Source organism: Scomber scombrus, chromosome 6, assembly GCF_963691925.1.
Source record: "Scomber scombrus chromosome 6, fScoSco1.1, whole genome shotgun sequence".
Classification (NCBI taxonomy): Eukaryota; Metazoa; Chordata; class Actinopteri; order Scombriformes; family Scombridae; genus Scomber; species Scomber scombrus.
In genome coordinates, this window is record NC_084975.1 from 25,369,300 (window position 1) to 25,390,203 (window position 20,904).

General features: G+C 42.0%; 2 protein-coding genes across 2 annotated transcripts in view; both read left to right on the plus strand.

The window, feature by feature from the left end:
• LOC133981570 (solute carrier family 45 member 3) overlaps window positions 1–13,316 on the plus strand; it is a 35,898-nt gene extending 22,582 nt beyond the window's left edge. Inside the window, exons 3-6 of the mRNA XM_062420336.1 lie at window positions 3,600–3,790; window positions 4,221–4,884; window positions 9,041–9,306; window positions 9,398–13,316. Coding sequence (XP_062276320.1) covers window positions 3,600–3,790; window positions 4,221–4,884; window positions 9,041–9,306; window positions 9,398–9,844 — 1,568 coding nt within the window. The 3' untranslated portion in view covers window positions 9,845–13,316. The remainder of the gene's footprint in view (window positions 1–3,599; window positions 3,791–4,220; window positions 4,885–9,040; window positions 9,307–9,397) is intronic.
• A 1,270-nt stretch (window positions 13,317–14,586) lies between these two features.
• Window positions 14,587–18,970, plus strand: LOC133982122 (fibroblast growth factor 6-like). Its single transcript, XM_062421044.1, has 3 exons — window positions 14,587–15,118; window positions 15,718–15,821; window positions 18,672–18,970. Exons 1-3 carry the CDS (start codon window positions 14,773–14,775, stop codon window positions 18,846–18,848), a joined length of 627 nt encoding a protein of 208 aa, XP_062277028.1. The 5' UTR covers window positions 14,587–14,772; the 3' UTR covers window positions 18,849–18,970.
• The last annotated feature ends 1,934 nt before the right edge of the window (window positions 18,971–20,904 follow it).

The window sequence follows — 20,904 nt, forward strand, 5'->3', positions numbered from 1 at the left end:
AAAATCAAAAGCAGTTTTAACTATAGACAGTACTAAAAAGTACAAAGTGCAAGAGGTTAAGAATGATGGTTTTGGGGACTAGTGGTTTTGGTGTGCCGTGGTCGCTGCATCCCTAGGTCGGTCCCGCCAGGGAACTGTGCTCCATGTCATTCCCCTTCTCTCTTTCTCCTCATTTCCTGTCACCTCTCTACTAAAAAAAAAAATGCTGCTGAAGATTATTTAAAGATGTGGAAAATCCGCCTGGAGTGTAAAAAGTTTAAAGATTCATCACGCAAGCAGCATGTTTGTCAGTCCACAATGCCCTTCTACTGTTGTCTTGAAGGTGCAGTGTGCAGTCGGCCTGAGCAACATGACCATAATCTCATATCCCAATAATGATAGCTATCCTGATATAGCATATTTTAATTCAATGAATACATTTTTGGTCCATGCAGCACACCCACACAGTAGAATGAAACGATTGTGCTTGAATTTGGTAAATAACATCAATAAAGACATGGCAGTGCAACATAGTGGGCGTGATGGAAGAGGACCCGCTCCCTATGTAGATATAAAGGACTCATTCTTAAGTAACAAAAACATGATGATTCTTAATTTAAGGTGATTATGCACTAATTAAAACATACTTATGAATATTATGTTCAATTTCTGCCAAGACCGTTCCACTAGATGCCACAAAAGTCTACACACTGCACCTTTAACCCTCACATACTGTTCAGGGTCAAATTTGACCAATTTTTACATTTGAAAGCAGTAAATACACTCTAAATACATCTTACTTTTAGCCAGAAATTTCATGACTTCTCCTTAAAACATTTGAGTGCAGCTGATGCATATTATTTTTTAGAGTTTTGGACCCATATTTATTCAAAAATTCCCAAAAAATATTGTAACATGTTTTTTCTCCATAAACAAAAAGTGTAAAAACTGAATAATAAACTCTTTCAGCTCTCTGAAAGCTTCATTAAGGATTAATCTTGCTTATTATCTGTGACTGATGACGTATTTATGAATGATTTGTTGTGGAGATATTTAGTAGACACTAATGATGAAGGGATACTGTGTATACTGTGGGAATATGAACAGTGTGTGAGGGTTATGGGGAAAATATGTAAATAGAGAGGTGAGGGACATCTTTATGGCATTGTTTCACAGTTTTAAGCTGCTGTAGTATCTGTCAGATTGCTGCTGAACCAAAGTTATTTGCTTGTTCACCATAACCTAGTTTAAAGTATTATTTGAAGGCACCTGTTGGTGACAAATACAGGTGGTGAATGCAATTAAAGCAAAAGAGAAGCCACATAATCCATCCAACTACTACAGCTTCAAAATACCAACAAGTGGAATCAGTCTTCGTCTCAACAAACTCTAAACATTGTATGTTTCCAGTCTTGAATGATAAATCCATATTATCTTCCACCTTTAAAACATTTTATTTTTTATTTATTTTTAAATTAACTGCATTATCCTACCTCAGGATTCTGGGAAGAGCCATGATGCGTAGATAATCTTCTGCCTCGTGGAACAGCAGATACACTGCAGTAAGTGATGACCGCACCATTATATCTGGCTAAGGTATAATTCAGTTTGGCTTCGGCTGGTGTATTTGTGGCTTCTGTTGCCCCAGACCTCTCAATCTAACAATAGTCTGTGACTATTTTCCAAAAGTATTTGGTCATCCTCCTAAAATTAAGACAGATATGTTATCTCGGTGCTCACAAATTAGTGGCATGTGTGTACATCCACACAATTAGCATCACACATATGGTATATATTTGTACACTGTAACTGAGTTTACTTGTAAGCGATGTGAATAGTTGCATTATCCTGTCAGCCCAAATGGCATCCACGTGGTTGCCACTAAAAGCTTCTCTTTGAGACATTGTCTTGTGACCATACAGATGATAGATACAACTCCACCAAAGTAAAAGGCTCCGTGTGGATGACAGAAGTAACTATTCAACTACGAAGATTAAACAATCTACACTTCTGCTCTCCCATTTCTCAGCTGCTGGATATATGAATAAAAATGATATCACTGTGGAGTTCCTCCCAAACAGCCTGCACTGTAAGCCAATCTGGGGAATTGCACTCAACCTAATTCTCATCTCCCCGTATTATAATGGAGTGCCTGAGTGTTATTTGAATGAAGACAGATATTGTGTCTTGGGAGGCTTAAAGCTAATTTCCCCAAGCAGTAGTGTCAGGTTCTCCGATAGCTTCTGCTTTATCTAATAGCCATTTGTTGGCTGCTTCATTCCCCAGTTGTTTTTCTATCTCTAGTTTCCTCTCTGCGAGTGGAGGAGATATTCTGTGCTTTTTAACACTGTGGTGTCCATTACTCATATATTTTTTAAAGTATATTTAGACGTGTATTTAAGTAACACAGCACACTGTAAGATGGGACACATTTCATAATGTGTGTGTGTGTGTGTGTGTGTGTGATAAGATAGCAAACCAATGTATGTATGTGTCTGAAAACAAGAGCTGGAAAACCGCTTGCGGTGAATTCAGAGGCTGGGAAACATGCTTTGGTGTGTGTGATATATGGTAATTGAAGAGAAAGACTAGAGAACAGCTATTGAATGAGAAGTGTGTGTGAGACAGTAAGTCCTACAGCTATGTAGATGGTGAGAATTGTTATGATGGCCCTCCACAGCTGCAGCACAAAGAAATGCTGTGGAGCTGATGACTGGCTGGCTGCAGTCAGCTTGTCTGTCTTCCTCATATTGCCTGTCTGTCTGTCTGTCTGTCTGCGCTCTGCTATTTCCGTTTCTGTTAGTCTTTGTCATGAACGCTTTTGCAGAAACACAACTCTCCTCTTCCTTTTTCTTGGTTTCAGTGTCTTGTAGCGCTAGACAAAGCACATACATGAACTTTGGTTGATTTTAGATGAGCTGCCCCCCCCCCCCATTCCATGCTTTACCAGCACTTGCATGAAACATTTAAAAAAAGAAGAAGGTGGAAATGTGTTCAGCATCTGAAATTCTGAAATCTTACACATGGTGTTTTTTGATGAGAAACATTAAGCAGGAACAAACTAGTTATTGTCTGTAATGAAAACTCAACGGGGAGCCTTTTTAAATGCCAAACTCTAGCCCCAAGATCAGGTCAATTTAGACACTGCGTGTATGTTTGAATGCGAACACCCCCATGTGTCGTGTCGTGTTCTAATTAGCCAGACTTGGCCACCTGTGGAGGATGAGCTGATGGTGGGTTACCTTCAGGCAGCAGGCCATCTGTAGGATCCATCAGCATTCAGTGATGATGGCACTTCATCCCCTGCTAGGGTAGCAGTAAGGAGGACCTGACAGTACTGGTAGAAACACCGGACAGCAAGACATCAACATGCTTTTAGTAGCTTTTAATTTAATGATTTAATGAAAATGAGTGGACATACAGCATATGATTTAAAGTTTTCATACTTAACTGATAAGTGTGGTGGAGTTTTAGAAATAAAATACCTTATTCCTCTCACCCAAGTTCATTTTCTGCATTGCTTTCTACTTACGCCATCTCCTCTGTGTCTTTTCTCCACTACCTATCTGACACTGGTGCTTTCTTTGATTTGACCTCTACATCCCTGCTTCTGTCCACAGGTATTGGTCCAGTGCTTGGTCTCCTGTTCATCCCTCTGATTGGCTCAGCCAGTGACCACTGCAACAGCAGTTATGGCAGAAGGCGGCCTTTCATCTGGCTGCTGTCTCTGGGAGTCCTTGTGGCGCTTTTAGTCATTCCCCACGCCGACGTCCTGGCTGCACGGCTCGCATGGGGAGGCCGCACCTTCCAGGTAGGAAACTCGATTGTCGTCGGTGGTTGGCGTTTTGTTGAATTCTGCCTACAAAGCAGAAAAGACAAGAAGTTCATTTGTTTTCTGGCATGGTTATGATTCACACTTAAGTGGCCAACTGTGAAGTTAAAGTGAGATTGCGTGGCAACAACAGTGGGATATAATCCAATTGTAATTCAGTCGTTTAGCATCTTATGGCATCGCTGAAGAACCTATGAGCAAGGCACAGAACTTGACACTGTTCATGTTCTTTTGCAAAGCTGCCCTGTATGTTAGTATCAGAAAATGTGTACTAGTAGGGCTTACAAATACAAAACCCTGATAAATGTGGACTTGGTTATCTTTATTTGTAATTCCTTGCTTATCATTAAGGGAAGGAGAGTTGATTTAAAATGAAACTTTCTTTAATGTCATTGCTTCTTTCCTCAAGGTGGGTTTCCTCATCCTTGGTGTGGGGCTCCTTGACTTTTGTGGACAAGTGTGCTTCACACCGCTGGAGGCGCTTCTATCGGACTTGTACCGAGACGAGGAGGACTGCGGCCAAGCCTTTGCAATGTTCTCCTTCATGGTCAGCTTGGGAGGCTGTGTGGGTTACTTGCTTCCCGCACTGGACTGGAGTCACAGCCTGCTCTCTGTTTACCTAGGAGGCCAGGCCGAGTGCCTCTTCTTTATCCTTATCCTCATCTTCATTACCAGTGTGCTGATCACCATGAAGGTGTCTGAGGAACCCTCTTTTGCCAGCAGCCCCTTGGCAGGGTCTGGATCTTTATTGGAGTCAGGGGCCGGACCGATGGAGTCAGGGCGGTGCGGTGTGCCACGCTCATGCTGCTACCTGCTGAAGTGCAAGCTGAGGCTGCTAAAGTCTGGACCCGTGCTGTGCTTGCTGAGGACGTGCTGGTCCATGACTCCGGCCATATACAGGAGCTACTGCCATGTCCCAAAGGTGATGAGGCAGCTGTGTGTGGCTCAGCTCTGCAGCTGGATGGCTGTCATGTCCTTCATGCTCTTCTACACAGACTTTGTGGGGGAAGGCCTGTATGAGGGCGTACCCAGTGCAACACCAGGAAGCGTGTCCAGACAAAGATATGATGAAGGTCAGATTTCCTCTTCATTTAGTATATGAAGGTTTATTTGTTGCTGTGATTTTCCTGTCTTGAAACAATACTTTATTTTTAATGTATGTTTTAGCTCAGGGGTATTCAGTTCAAATTCACTGAGGTCCTGTTTTTGAAAATGTCCTCAAGTGAAGGTCCAGAACATCATAATGTCTGAGTTATTTTTCAGTAGCTTGAAGAAGCATTGTAGTTCCATCAGCATCTGTGATTAGTGGCTAGATTATAGACTGTCACATAAATACAGTAGAATTCATTTATTAGTATTTATACTCTACTTGTGGGATTCAAATAAATAATACAATAAATAAAATAAGAATAAAAAAAGAATAAGATAAATACTTTTTCTTTTCTTATATCAAATAAAGACGGCATTTTAAAATGAAGTGCATTACAGAAAGCTTTTGATTGTGCTTCTTAAATAAAGTGTTTAGTTTTAGAAAAATAAAATAATCCCTTTTTACTTTTAAACTTAAAAGTAAAACTTAAACTTAGACCATAACCTTAATTTCACATCTAAAACTTTATTATAAATCGTCTCTCCTCTTTTCTCCGTGTGTATCTCACTGACAGTCGAGTCTCTCCGCATGTCGGAAAGCATGGATCTGATTGGCTGATTAGCGTCATGTGACAAGATTGGCTATGCAAAGTGGTCTGTGAGTTTCCGAGCGCTGCTCCACTTTTACCGTAATAGCTGGAGAATCTGCCCCCATTAAAATAGAAACGCTCTGACAAGATTTAACATTCTCAATATGTCATAAGTTACAGGTCTGGGTACAGATCTGGACAGCGGTCTGCCTATTAGTGACCTCTGATATAGCTCATTGTTGTATAGACACTAGGTATTATGACGTGATTTACCAATTAATGAGTAACTGTAAAGTTCATTTTTGTTCTGGCACATTTCACATTTTCACATCACAGCCAAAAAAAGCACTTAATTACTTGGTAGTATATCATGAAACAGACTTCCATTGCGCTGGAGAGACTCAAGACATAGCCTACACTTTTGTCACCATGTCTTCACCTCCACTACCTGAACACACAGCTGGTTCGGAGTCCTTCCCGACTGTGCTTGTCTGCTCTGTCACAGCTTGGCAGGATGCACTCACATTCCTCGGGCACAGGTGGAAGACAGGAGCCGTACCCTGTGTTCCTGCATGCCTACATGCCTTCCTGCCGCCCTCATTTAGGCTCTTGTGAAGGTACAGGACATACAGAGCGAAGACCCGCCATTAATATCCACTCTTAATACAAGACTTCACATGAGATGATGAGCATTTTGTGTAGTAATGCCACTGAACAACTAACAAATCCTTTGGTATGCTCAAGCTAATCCGAAGGCATTCCAGGTATTACTTACTACCCCTGCACTTCAGGAAATTGTAAACAAAAATAGACAGTCTTTATCTGTTCCTGTTCCCGCTCTGTAAATGTGCAAATAACAGAGCTGTCAATAATCCAGCTAGACAGTTGTATGGCTATTTACTATATCTTTTTGCTATGCAATCAAATGCCAAGCAGTGTGAGTCCACCTAAATATAACCCTTTAGTAAGACCGCATGCATGCATGGAAGACTTCTTTCTTCAGCGTGTTTTAGCAGACAGCACCTGAGAAAGAACAGTAGATGGGGAAGAATGGAGCTGAAGTAAACAGATGTGAGGCAGACCACCTTGAGACGTTGCAGATTTGTTAACATAGCAGGCCATGTCTGAGTGAAGTGTTTTTAGTCTCCTTTTGTTTACCGTTCAGCAAAACTTTATATCTTACACCCTCCTTTTTTTTCCCTCCCTTCCCTCCCTTCAGCTCTATCATTATCACTCTTACTTCACTGATGTGCTTCTCGCCATCCCCTCTCATTTCTCTCTCTCTCTCTCTCTCTCTCTCTCTCTCTCTCTCTCTCTCTCTCTCTCTCTCTCTCTCTCTCTCTCTCTCTCTCTCTCTCTCTCTCTCTCTCTCTCTCTCTCTCTCTTTCTCTCACACAATTCTCCTTCTTTCCCTTTTTGACATTTTCATTCATCCTTCCATCCGCATTCTTTTCTCTCCCCCCACTCTCTCCTCCTCCTCACTTTGTTTACTTTTTACTTTTTTCCTCTGTCTCTCCTCCCTGTGCTTGCTGGACCACGAGGAATGTCACACTCACAAAGAATTAATGTCAAGGCATCAGCACACAAAGAACATGTTCATTCAAGTCAGGTAGACAGCCAAAGCACACAATTTTGAGGTCTGTCTGAGTCGCGTTTGTTTAATCTGAAACGCAGTGTATGTTATTAAACCACATCATTCAGCCTGCAGATGTTCGTCTGAATGAAGGTAATCATTCTTCAATCTTTTTGTTTTCAGGTTCATAATTACGTGGACAGTTTAACTTCATTGCAGTAACTGTTAATTTTTTCCTATTGAGGTGGGTTATTATTAAAGTTATCTGTAAAGCTTTTACTACAAAAACAGCTATTTTTGCCATACTGAAAGCAGCAGTTCTGCTTTGCACAAATTCAGTAGCATTCTGGCTCTGTCCCGTATCTCACTTGGCTTAAATTTCGGTCCTCATTAACTTCTGTAGTGTTTGTAAAGTGGGCTCAGAAGCTTTGCTTTCCTGAAGTAATGTGATCCACATACTCCTTTCACACAAGTGATTCTCTGCTCCGCTGCTGAACTTCTGACCCACACTGTTCACCAAGAGAGAGCTGAGAGATCAGGCTGATAGCAGGCTGAAATAAATAAAAGTCCAGATATGAAGCCAGTCCATGGTGCTAGAATTCAAGAACTTAATTAAAGGGGGTAAAATACATATTGGGATAAATGGGGGAACATTATTAAAAAGGGAAGAGTTTTCCCATAGCATACTAAATCCCACAGCTTCTTTAAAATGTGTCATCATTGAAAACTGTCGCATAGTGTGACTCTGTCAAAAGATGGGAATCAAATTTTTCATATTAGGATCTAGCTGAAAGACCGAGTTCAAAGGGAGAACATAAATACACTCATGACTGTACTGTGGTGGAGAACTCAAGCAACGTTTAATTTGTTTCTTTATGAATAGCAGTTGCAATCATTATTAGAACATAGTGACTGTTTCACATATTGGTTACGTTTTCCTAACTCTCACATACTGTTCATATTCTGACTCATAATTAGTCTCTACACCAATTCACATTCATAAATTCCCCATCAGTCATCAATAAATGATTGATTAACCCTTTGATTAAAAGACATTCACAATCACTATTTTATGGTCTAAGAGAACATTTTAATGAATAGGAAGAATACAACATGCTTGAATTCTGATTCGAATTCCACCTGGCAGAAATGTGTATGTGATGTTTTTACAGCTCTCAAATGTAAAAATGGGTCAAATTTGACCCTCAGCAGTATGTAAGGGTTAAGATGTCACGTGCATCATGTGAATGCAGCACCGTATTTTTGTTGGTTAAGATTGTTTTGTTTTTTTCAAATCAATTACGACATGATGCATAACAACATTTAAAACTAGACTAGAACCGACGTGTTTATGTGAAAGCTGAAAACATGTCGACGCCCTGCAGCACGCAACATAAATGAATCTAATTCTCCTAAGGAGACTGCAATTCTTCCCCTGTTGTTTGATCTTCAGATTCCGCCTCGGTTAGTTGCAGAAACCTCATCCAAATGCTTGTTGTCTGGCTGGCTGGCTGACTGGGCCAGACTTGGAGGCCAGGAGGCACACATTGCCTCACTAAACACGGACCGGCCTGTGTGTCTCCTCCCTCTCTGTGTTTTTGGGGATTTATCTGAGGTTAATGGTTTCTGTGATGGTCAAAGTCAGTCAACCCAAACAGTGTACCCATGCCGGAGAGCTCTGTGAATATCTCCCATACCGGATCTGTGCCTGTGTGTTTATGGGCTTGAGCAAACACAAGGGTTTTTTTAGCTGACCAAAGAGCAGTTAATGTATTACAGTTTAAACTTGACATACACTAGGATTAGCTGTGTTCAAGCATGCTGCGCATCTTTTTCTAGATGTGGCCTTAGGAGGAAATAATTTGAGTTATGTGAGATAATGTCTGTCTCTGATGAGAAAATAGGATAAAGCTCTGTAACTATCAGCTTCATAGGCTCTGCTGCTGGGTCTGACACAAGTTCACATTCTTCTTTCAGGTATCCGTATGGGCAGTCTGGGCCTGTTCCTGCAGTGTGCTACCTCAACCTTCTTCTCCCTGGTCATGAGTCATTTGGTTCGCCATTTTGGCTCAAGATGGGTCTACATGAGCAGTATGGTGAGCTTCACAGTCTCTGCTTTGGTCATCTGTTTGTCCAAAAGTGTGGTCCTGGTCACAGCCATGGCAGCCCTCACTGGCTATGCATATGCTACACTGCAGACTCTGCCCTACACGCTCACCTGCCATTACCACAAGGAGAAAGAGGTAAATATAGAAGTAATAACTTTATACACAAGGAAAGTCTGTTCAAAAATCTCTGTGATTGTTAATTTTTTTTTTTCCTGTCTCATTTCAGGTCTACATGCCAAAAAGGAAAACCAAAAGCGTGCATAAAAATGGTATTACATCCAAGCGGGATTCTGTGTTTTTGACTCCTGTGGAAGAGGAGAGTGGACTAAACCACAAAACGGGGGGAGGCACCTATGGGCACGCCTTCCTCACCAAGGACAATTTTGAGTACTACCCCAGTCCTCACAGCCAGAACGGCTCGTCTCATAGCTCCGGTGGCACCGAGCAGGAGGAGGCGGAATTGGGGTATGAGAAACGTGGCGTGGGCTTGGACTTTGCCATTTTAGACAGCACCTTCCTCCTCTCTCAGGTTTTCCCCACCTTCTTCATGGGCATGATCGTTCAGTTCGCACAATCCGTCACTACCTACATCGCCTTCTCTGCCATCTTCGGTGCTGTCGCCATCTACTTGGCCCGTCATATTGTCTTTGACCAAAAGGACCTCAAAAGCTGAGACTCAGACGGAGAAGTCATGGGAGTGACGATGGAAGCATAAATGTCAATCAATCATTCATGTTCCATGGCTGGAACTCTCAATAATGCACTACTGTTCCCAGAATGCCTTGCTCTTGTACCATGTGTTTGCTTTTGCGAAAGCGCTGCCTTGAGGAAATGTGTTGCTACATCCACACTCATACATTTTTCGTTTTAATAAGCATGCTAGGTTTATGCTTAGCATCCACACTGCTCTGGCATTTTCCAAAATGGAGACTTTCTAAAATTTTGGTGATGCCGTTTTAATTTGAAAACTCCAGGATTGCTTTTTAGTCTGGATAGGCGGAAACAACGACTATTGAAAACAATGACGCAGGCACCCATGTTCGCGTCCGAATCTTTCCTGGTTCTTGTCAGTTCCAACTTGTACTTATGTGTTACTTTCCGTATCCGTTCCACCCTTATCGGTCCAAGCAAAGAAATCTCTGGTCTTACCCTTCACCATTGCTGTTCTCCCTCTGTAGTTTTTTCTGCAACTAAACAACTGACTGCCGAGTAGACAATCTGCTTTCTGTTTATACCAGCACATGCATGCCCAGAGTACATGAGTAGTAATGTGATTTGCGTTTTCAGGTGTGTTAGTATGGATGGAAATTATTTCTGAAATGGAAACGCTCATGTGGACTGAGATTGTTTTCAGAAACTCTTTTAAAATGAAAACGCATAAGTGTGGACGTAGCCTGCGTGTCTTGTCAGCCAGTGTGTTGCAGAGTATGAGAGGAAGTGGGTAACAAAGGAGAATATGTCACCAGGGAAATGTATGCAGTGTCCGTAACAGCAGGAATTGTTACCTGAAGAGTCGCCACGGAAGGTGTGCTCAAGTCAGGTGTGGTACTCGCTCTCTCTCTAAAAGTTTTATCTTTTCTGTCCATCGTCCTTTTCCTCAGGTACAGGTATCAGACAGATTTACTGTAGAACTCATCAACCTCTGATACACTGCTACTCACTTTTAATGTTTTTTATCGTCAGTTTTTTATAGTAGTTTGTTTGTACTCAACGTGTCAAACACAGTATTTGCTTGTACAGACTCATCTGCAGTATCATTACACTACTCTTGAGACTGGTCTTCTTCTTACCGAGTGAGGCTTGTCTTTCCTGACAATGGCAGAATGGATAGATTAGCGCAATGTTTCTACCCATTCAGAAGTGGGACCACTGGACTTGTCCAGCATCAAAGACACACTATAGTGATCTGTTAAAGCAACTCCATGAAGCCAAGAGGACTTGTGAGAGATACATTTTTAAAAGGTTAATATATCCTGTTAGTTCTGTCAAATTCCAAAAACACTGGATCCTACATTTCCCATAATGCAACTCATAAGCATATTTCATTCGGCCTGAATTGCCTGTTGAATGCCATCATCTTCCATACTCCATGTCCTCAGTTTGTAACACACGTTTTCCGTCAAATATTGGAAGTCTCAAGCCTAATTCAAGATGACCCTAATAACATCATCAGGGTCATTTTCTCTGACTCTACAAAGATCCTTAAGAGCCACAGAAGATGTTTCACACCTGTTTTCACAGGCTGAGTAGTGCTCTCCATGGCGAGTAAACTTTTATGTGTAAAATTGGTGGACTACCCCTTTAAAAATTTGCCTGTGCTATGATGTTTGCCCCATCTAGTGTCATTTATTAATTAATGAACAGTTTTACTGTAAATATCTTGTATACAAATTTACTGTATATCCCTATGGGAATGTTGTTATGCAACCTGTTGAGGTGCGGATATCGACTGTGGTGGTTTAGGAATGAAGCTGTTTATACTTGGAACTGGAATATTGCGTCAAACATCCCTTTTGTAGTGCGATAATCAAGAGTAGTCGAGTCTAGTGAACTGCTCATCCCGTCCAACCCTGCTTCTGATCAGGTCTGTTCGTCTCAGGTTAGTGTCCCGCGCTGTTTATATGCCACTGATAAAACGCTTTCCCTGCTGCCCGAACCCTTCAACTTTTACTGTGTATTCAAATGACAATCTATGACATCCAGATGGGCTTGTTATGTAACGCTGTATGTAGACGTAAACATGTAGGGTGATGTCTGACAGACGCCCACTTCATAGCACCCATTCCTCAAAGACCAAAAAAGTCATGCAGTATATGGAAACATTTGGTTACTGAAAATGATTTGAGAGTAGGCACTGTCTATTGTTGGGCTGAAGGTCAAGTTGAGTGTGTGTATGTGTGAGTGTGTGTAGACGGTGAGAAAGCATAAGTAATATTTAAGTGTGAGGCTAATGAAAAGCGATATGACTCGAGTGCTTGCAGTTATAATGAACTGTATTGACTATAGCCCATGTGATGCTGTATGTTCATATGTGTCGTGGCCTTCAGTGGAGCTTTTCAAATTGGCCAGTGGGTGTAAACACTACGCTGGTGTTGTGAACAGAAGGATCCTCAAGGATCTCGTTGCCTGAGGTGCACTCAGCATGGGGGAAGCAAAAACGGCAGAGGATTTGTCATGTTTACACGACTGCATAGAAGACTAAAAAAAAACCAACCGAATTATCCTTTTCACCCCGCAATGCACAGGAAAATATTGTCTGTCAGTAGCAGAAGCGTCAGAAAAAAAGGTTGTTTTCAAGTGCCTGTACATTTTTCAACATTTTTTGTACATAATGTATTTATTTATTATGCTTTTATTACAAAAATAGCACGTATTAAACTATTGGCCTCTTTGGCATCTGTCATGGGTGCAAGGGTGAAGGCTGTGAAAAAGATAAATTATTTCTATAGATGTGGTATGGAAGCATCCTGAAAGCTATAATTTATTTTAACATATCCCACATTATCCTGTAGCTTTGACAGCATCACATAGTTGTGTTACTGATTACTGCTGTCACTCAGAATAAGTATCAGATCAGATTTAGATGAGAATATTCAATACTTCAGATATCAGATTCCCCCCTGTGGACATCATCCATGTAGCCTGTATCAGCTGAAAACTTAATTCACGTCACACAACTGAGAGGCTTTGTGATTCCCCCCCCCCACCCCCTGGTGCAGCTGGTGCAAATACAGTAAGAAACCTTGTTATTTTGTCAATACTGCTTTATCTGGGTCTTATATAACCACTTGTTTCATATCAGAGATCTGTTACATTGTTTAATTTAACAGATAAACTCTACAGATATCTTTAACTGAATGGGTGGAGGTTGTTTTTATGTCCGTATTGTTCCAAACCAAATGTCCTGTTTGATTTAAGACAGCAAAGTGCCAGTGGCCAGTCTACCTTAAGGCCAGAAATCATTTTGTTCTAATGCAATTGATCAGTTGTTTTATTATCATCACAATTTTAGTTGTCACCATCATTAATGCATTCAGCCATAACAAAAAAATGTTTATTTTATGTTGTACATCATCAGATTGTGTATAAATATGCAGTTGCCAAACAGATTTTATACAAAATTAAAAAAAAAACTGCATTGTGAATGAGATGTTGTCCTTGAGTAATTGTTTATTATTCAATCTGAAGTAACTGACTCTTTATTTGAGACTTCTGGAAGGTAAAATATGTTAAGCTTCATGCAGGGTGGTACACACACACACACACACACACACACACACACACACACACACACATGAAGAAATAACTTGGAAATGGTGCCATCCTTTGGACATCTTGAGGAACTGATGGTGTGCAAGAGAGACTGTTGGTGCGCAACTGCCCCTGGCCCCACTGACACATGGGCATGCTGCTGCTGGCATTATCTATTACATGGAAAAGACGATAGGCTTTCATGTTGCAGGGAATGGCATGCTGACAATGTGTGCCATTTCATTACGGGCCTCTCCAGTTTGCTCCTCACAGTTCTCACGAATGCACCATGGGAAACGCAGGGGGTTATGGTGTAGCGCACTCCAAAAAAAAGAGGAAAAAAAGTATATGGTACTACTATATTAATATGCCACTCTCGGCCTCCTGTACAACCAAGCTGAGAGGGATCCAGTGTCTTGCTCAAGGACACGTCAGCAGGGCGGATGCTGGACGGTGGTGAGGTCTTGAACCCTGATCTTTGCGGTGCGAGGGGCTGCGGACGCCCCGCTGGCTCTCTCTGCTCCAGCTGATGTGTCATTTTGAGGCTCAGAAAAACACAGGTTTGCTGGGGGGAGAAAAGTTCTTGAACGGCGAAGCAGAAGAAGTGGGACCACAAGAGCCCTGTCATTGCTCTCCAGTGACAAGTGGGCCTGTTTTTACACCTTCCTTCTAAATAAGGAAGCGGCCTGACAGACATATGACCACCGACCCAATTTGGGAGCAGCCCGAGTGTCCCATCGCGTACCACGGCCGCTGAACGCCACCAATAAGCTTTCTCCCCTTCCACAGTCCTGCACTGACAGTAGACTATTCCCCTCAACTCTCCATAGACTTGGTATTTTTCTCTGCTGTCAGCACCCTCTCTACCCTTGTATTAACCCAGCATGATGTCATCCAGGGATGCTAGAGCCCTGGCAATGTTGAAACTGGGTTTTTGGTGACTGGTACAGGATTTATTCGGAACTCTTACCGGGAGGGAGACAGAGAAGGGGGGAAGAGAGAGAGAAAGAGAGAGAGTGTGTGAGTGTGTGTGTGAGAGAGAGAGAGAGAGAGAGAGAGAGAGAGAGCGAGAGAGAGAGAAAGAGAGAGAGAGAGAGAGGGGCGCGGAGGAGCTGCGAAACATGGTAATCACCACCACCACCACCAACATCACCATCACCATCACCTCCAGCTCTGCCACGCACTCTCCCGTCTCCTCTCCTCCTCTGCACCGGGGCTTGCGTTTCATGCCCAAAGCCCTGATCTGCGCTCCAAAAATAACCCTCAGCCAGCATGCCGAAGGAAGCAAAACAAGAAGAGCGGTATTTTTAGGGTCATTAATTTCGACCACGTGGCCCGAAGGTAAACCGGATGGCCGTTGCGCAAAGGCTCCTCGTCAGTATGTCCTGCGAGGCCGGCACGCCGCACTGGACGCTGACCGCGGTGGTTCTCCTGGGCTTTCTGCTGGGGATCGTGTCAGCGTACCCTTTACCGAGCAGCAGGACGAATGCAACTTTACTGGAGAAAAGATGGGAGACCCTCTTCTCACGCTCTGTACTGGGGATCTCCGGGGAGAAACCGGAGCTGAACTGGGAGAGTGACTATCTGCTGGGCATCAAAAGAGTGCGGAGGCTCTACTGCAACGTGGGCATCGGGTTTCACCTTCAGGTCCTCCCCGACGGCAGGATAAACGGTGTACATAATGAAAACCAGTACAGTGAGTTATGCCTCCACCAATGTAATGCAATAGACATAAAAAGAGAAAGCAGGAGTCAATAAGCATGGATCTGTGATGAGCAGGCTAGTCTATCCCCTCTATTCATTTGCATGATCATATGTCGTCCGACTCTGAGGGAGCATTGAATTTCTTCCACGGCAAAGACAAATCTATTAAAAACAAGTATCCATCAGTGCTGAACACCCCCTTTCACCCCCCACCTTCCCCAAAGCTCAACCATGACATGAATGTATGGACGCTTTTAGACACAACTTATTTTTACGCAGCCCCTGTGAGGGCGGTCCAGTGACCAATAGCCGTGCACGTCAATGCAATTACTGCAATTATTGCAATAACCACAATGCGCTTGATTGGCACGCGCCCTGGATGCAAATGTAAGATGGGGTGAAAGATGCAGAACAAAGGCTCGGCATGCTGCGCAGCAATCTGCAAGGTTACACCCATACAGACGCAGAGGGAGCACAATGCTACAGTCACAGTGATAACACATTGAATCAGCCAGGAGGATGGGTTGGTATTTTATTATTATTATTTTTTAAATTTTGACTCTGATGTAATAATTCCTTGTCCTGTATCAGGTCTAATAGAGATCTCTACGGTGGAGAGAGGAGTGGTGAGCCTATACGGGGTGAAGAGTGAGCTGTTTGTCGCAATGAACAGCCGTGGGAGGTTATACGGAACGGTAGGTAGGCTATGCACAGTATTTCATTTATTGTCCAGCAATGTTACTTCATGGGAGTCTGAATAGGACGCACTTGCAGCTTGATCCTCCTTTTTAAAAAAGATTTTAGGATGGCTCTATCTGCCAGAAGGAGGGCTGCCCAAAATGTGTTGTGAAATCCATATATTTTTAATTTTCTCAGGAACTTATACAGCTCTATTTCAAGCAAGTGGGCTAGGCCCGGTGGCCTATGGGTAAATAATGATGAGGTTAACAGATGCAGGATTTAGCCCACAAGGCTGTAATGTGGTCATACGTGAGGAGAAGGGAAACCCCCCTTCCTGATGGAAAGAAACCTGTCAGCAGAGTTGGAAATCGATTTTAATGGCAAAGCCCTTTTTTTGCAGGGTAGAGCTCATCACACACATCCTGATGGGTAAAGACTGAGCTACTCCACCCCACTAGCATCAGCTTCTCCCATCTCCAACCTCCAAAAAAATAATAAAAAAATGTAATTTCAGGCTTATATCAGAGAGAAATTAGAAATCTGACAAGCATCCAATACTAGAAAACATGTTATTGAAGGTGAATTTGGCACCTGTCATGAGGTTGAGGATGCTGCAAAGACACTTCAAAGCAGAGCAGCTTTTGGATGTTTCCTGTATCTTGCAGTTCTTTGTGTCTCACTCAAAGATCACCTGAATTTACAAGCATTGCAGAATTACTGTAATGCAAAGTCTGACAAACCACTGAAACTCTTAGTACTACAGCTCAATATTACCGTACTGATGTCACAATGACAGATAAAGGGTTTTCAAAAGCACCAGCTACTTTTGAGTGTTTTGAGTGATGACGTGTATTTGTAAGTCTTTTTATACAAGCAAAATGTCAATAATGGGCTATAATTAGAAATACATTCCCACAAACCTTCAGTATACAATGACAGTGCTTTTATCACGCTGTAAATTTCAATTCCCAAAAGCCTTAATTTAATCCTGCTGCTTAAAATATAAGTTGTTTTATTTGATCCCTTCAAATATCAAATGCCACCAGCAGTGTGTAAGAGAAGGACTTTGTAGATGATGGAAAAATGAATGAATGGATGAAATGACAGTGTAATTAAATTAAAACCTGAAACTTTTATCCTCATCCTACAGATGAGTTGTAGTTGTAGAATTACTGGTGATAACCTTTAGAAAATGCAATTAGTTTGCATCTAGAGCAATGACAGCTATTAATAAATAAATGTGCATGGTGCGTGGAGTAAGCATTGTGTTTCAGCTGACACGTGGCTGGCGGTTTGCTCGCTGTGGCCAACATATTTGACAGACAGAATGCGAGTCGGTTATCTGAGTGATGAAGCGTTAGCTTGTGAGCAGGCTGATGATCTGATAAGAGATTGAATTAGGCCACGTGGCCTCTGATGGGGAGAATTGGCTCTGCTGCTGTACACTGTGAGTCATGTATTGTCTGATCAGCAGAGCAGAGTAGAGCAGTCTTATTGTTCTTTATAATGATAGATATTTGGAGATTATTCTAAGATTGAAGGGCTGTATGAGGAAAATACAGATCAGTGTGTCTTTTGGACCAAAAACCTTCCTAATGTGCTGTTTAAAAAAAAAAAAGAATATGCTATATTTTAGCCTAATTGTATAGTTTAAATATTTCCTCAAGATTTTAGTATTGAAATGGTCATTTTACAGAAATAGTTTAACATTGACTTTTTTGCAGAGTTAGATTAGTCAGTCTTTTTTTCACCATCAGTATTCGGCGAAGACCCGCCCTTCTCTGCTTCTGATTGGCTAGTATTTGTTGCTTAGTTGGTTAAGTTTGCAAATTTTTTCCCCCTCACCTGCATTTCACAAAGACCCACCCTACAATGCGTCTGATTGGCTCTGACCTTATATTCTTACCCTAACCCAACCATCTCACTCCTCAAGCCTAAAGCTAACCAACGAAGGCAACGATTGCTAGCCAATCAGAGGCAAAGTAGGGCCCCTCTGAAGAAGTGTTAGGTTTAGTCATGAGGAGTGAGATGGTTAGGATAAGAGCCAATCAGACACAGAGTAGGACGGGCCTTCGCAGAATATCTGTAGTTGAAAAAATAAGTTTGCTTAATTTTGCTTAAAGACTGGAAACTATGGGAATTTGCTAGCCTGGCCCTGTCAAAACTTTAAAAATGACCAGCACCTCTACAGCTCTTTAATGACACCATTATAGCCTGTTCTGTTTCTTTCATCTGTGGAAAACATGACAAATTGTGGTTTAAACAAACAAGATATAATGTGTTCATTAGTGAGCGTTAGATTTTGTTATGTCTGGACAGAGCTAAGCTAACTGATTCAACCCTTTCTAGTCCTTATGCTAAGCTAAGCTAATTGGTTGCTAGCTGTAGATTCATATTTAGCGTACATGAGTGTGGTATAAATCTTCTCTAAGTCTCGGCAAGAAAGTGAAATTAAGGGAATTTTCCAACTATTCCTTTAAGTTAGGCATGTTCTTTCTGTGAATGGACATTTGCTCAATAGAAACACCTTGTGTATGAAAAATATTAGCTGATTTGGCTTATTGTGTACAGATTCCTTTTTTTTATTGAGGAGTAAACTACATACAACTTGATATTTATGTAAAAGCAGTAAGTGCTGCTAGGAGACTGAACAATTGTCAAAAATGTGAATTCATTGTTCTGATTGGTGTGTCTCATCTAAATTTATCATTATATTTTTTATGCTTCGCTCAGGATCCTTTAAAAGTTGCTTTTTCATGTTGTGCCACCAAAGCTTCAAACCACAAACAGTGTCTTTTGAAAAATGTTTTATTAATCAAACTGTTCATTAAAATGCATGCCTTCTGTCCCTTTGTCCTCTCCAGACAGTCTTCCATGACGAGTGCAAGTTCAAGGAGAGCTTGCTCGCAAACAACTACAACGCCTACGAGTCTCTGATTTACAGAGGCTTCTACATAGCACTCAGCAAGCATGGCCGCGTGAAGAGGGGCAACAAGGCCACCACTGCCATGACTGTAACGCACTTCCTACCCCGAATATGATGAGCAAAGACTGGCAATAACAAACTTATTTGCACATGTGGATTATTTCCCAGGTAACATAAATACCGTATACGTACGTACAAACACAAAAGACAAAATGGACTGTAAAAGAAAGAAATACATTATATCTGATAGTATTTATTCAAACTTTATATGTATATTTGGGTAGCTTACTTTGTATTAGAAATGATGGAAATGCCATTCTTTGCTGCTTTTATGATTTTCACCATTTTGTGATAAGAAGGGGATGGAGAAGCTTCATTTTTTCCCCTCAGTTTATATGGGTGCTTGCTGGAATTGGTTGAGTCCTTGTCCTCTCAGTGGATGACAGTTCATCCTTTTGGAAATGAAATGGATACGTTATTACCTCAAAGCACCATATCCTGAGACGAAGAAGATGAAGAAGAAGAGAAATGTGTGCATGAAATTTCTACAGAGAAGAATGCCTGTTTACTAAATGTTTTGTTGTCATCCATTAAGGACTTGAACATTTCTCCTCCCCTATATGTATTTGCTAGAGCTAACTAGAGCACTTACAAATGTGGCAGTGGTTTTTACTTGCTTTGTCATGAAGTGGCGGTGCCTTGGATTCCTACTTGCGGCCCCCTTCCCCTTGCATGTGAGAAACGTGGTGCTCGAGTCAGAAATAGGAATGAAAGGCAAGTCATCACTCCCTCAGACACCAACGGGGGGCTTTAGCCCAATTCCTAGAGGGCCAGAGGTTTCGCTACTTTATTTTCTTTCTATAATTAGATCAATTAAGTAATTGAGACTCTATACTGCACAGGACCCAGTGGAGCCTCTTGTTAATATGGAAAGTTAGATTTAGAGTCAGCACTCAACCCCCACCCCCAACCCTCTCACCCTTCCACATCATGTCCAAGGGAGCTTTGACAATCCCAGGTTTTACTTTCACAAATTTTTCTAGCCGGATCATCATCAAGCCAGATTGAGTGTGTAAGTGTGCACTGTATATGTGGCCATGCGTTTGTTTTTAGTGTGTATGTGGTGTTGCTCAGTTTGAGAGCCGCTTAATTTGAAGGTCGGGGGGGTGGGATGGGGGGTTAGGGTTAAGGTTAGGGATGGGGGCGGCATCAGTGTAGCAGAATATCATAGACCTGATACTATGAAGCGAAATATCCTCCATTCATGTCTGCTGTATGTCACCCCCCCCCCCCAGTTCAAATTGATTTGGTTCAACCTGGTTTGTAGACTTGTAGACACTGGTTTGATGATTATCTGGCACGTCGGCACAGTGTTTATGCAGAAAGTACAGAGGTCACAGTGGATGCTGTCGATTAGTCAATTCACTGTAAATGTGAAAGCCTGTTGTGTTGAAATGAAACGATGTACCACTTTGGTTGAGGCAGAGCTGGAACTGTTCATGATTCTGGGATTTGTGAACTATATTTCAGGTAACTCAGTCGGAAGATTTAGATGATGTGGATTGCGCTTATTATTCCCAGATTTCTAAGATATTTATGCATTATTCGAGTCACGGTATGGCTTCTTGTAAAAAGGAAAAGGATATGAGCGATGTTGCAAAAAAAGCATTGAACCAAAGGGTTAGAATGGCGATGTTCATTCAGGCTTTGTGTGTGCAGCATACTTGAATTCAACGACCACTCGTGCTCCTCTTTCAGTGGAGCGGCGTGGGGATCAGGCAAAGGTGAAGATAGCAATGACGTACAGAGGACTTATATGGGACTCTGCATGTGGCACCCGTTGTTTGTTTAACTTGGCGTGTATGTGGATAATGCGGGTAAAATACCTGAGCAACAGACAAGTGGGCCCACTCGTCAGTTGATGTCAGACCGGACAGTCAGCGTTGGGCCCTGGGATTCTTGTCCCGTCCATCTGAGCCATTTTTGTACCAAGGTTGGAGATGTTGGCTTTCTGTCCTCTGTGTTACTGATGTAGGCGTGTTCTCTGGTCCATCTCCACCACTTGTTATTTTACAGAGCTCTGCACCTGTATTTCTTGATCAAGACAAAAATGGTTGTCATGTACTGTAATGTGCAATGAAACTTAGTAGTAGTGACGATTCTGCACAATC

Bases quoted from the DNA above. Each gene is read 5' to 3' on its own strand.
- LOC133982122 (XM_062421044.1), top strand. From the start codon at position 14,773: ATGGCCGTTGCGCAAAGGCTCCTCGTCAGTATGTCCTGCGAGGCCGGC. The intron at 15,119-15,717 runs GTGAGTTATGCC...GTCCTGTATCAG, and splicing joins ACATAATGAAAACCAGTACA to GTCTAATAGAGATCTCTACG. The intron at 15,822-18,671 runs GTAGGTAGGCTA...TGTCCTCTCCAG, and splicing joins GTGGGAGGTTATACGGAACG to ACAGTCTTCCATGACGAGTG.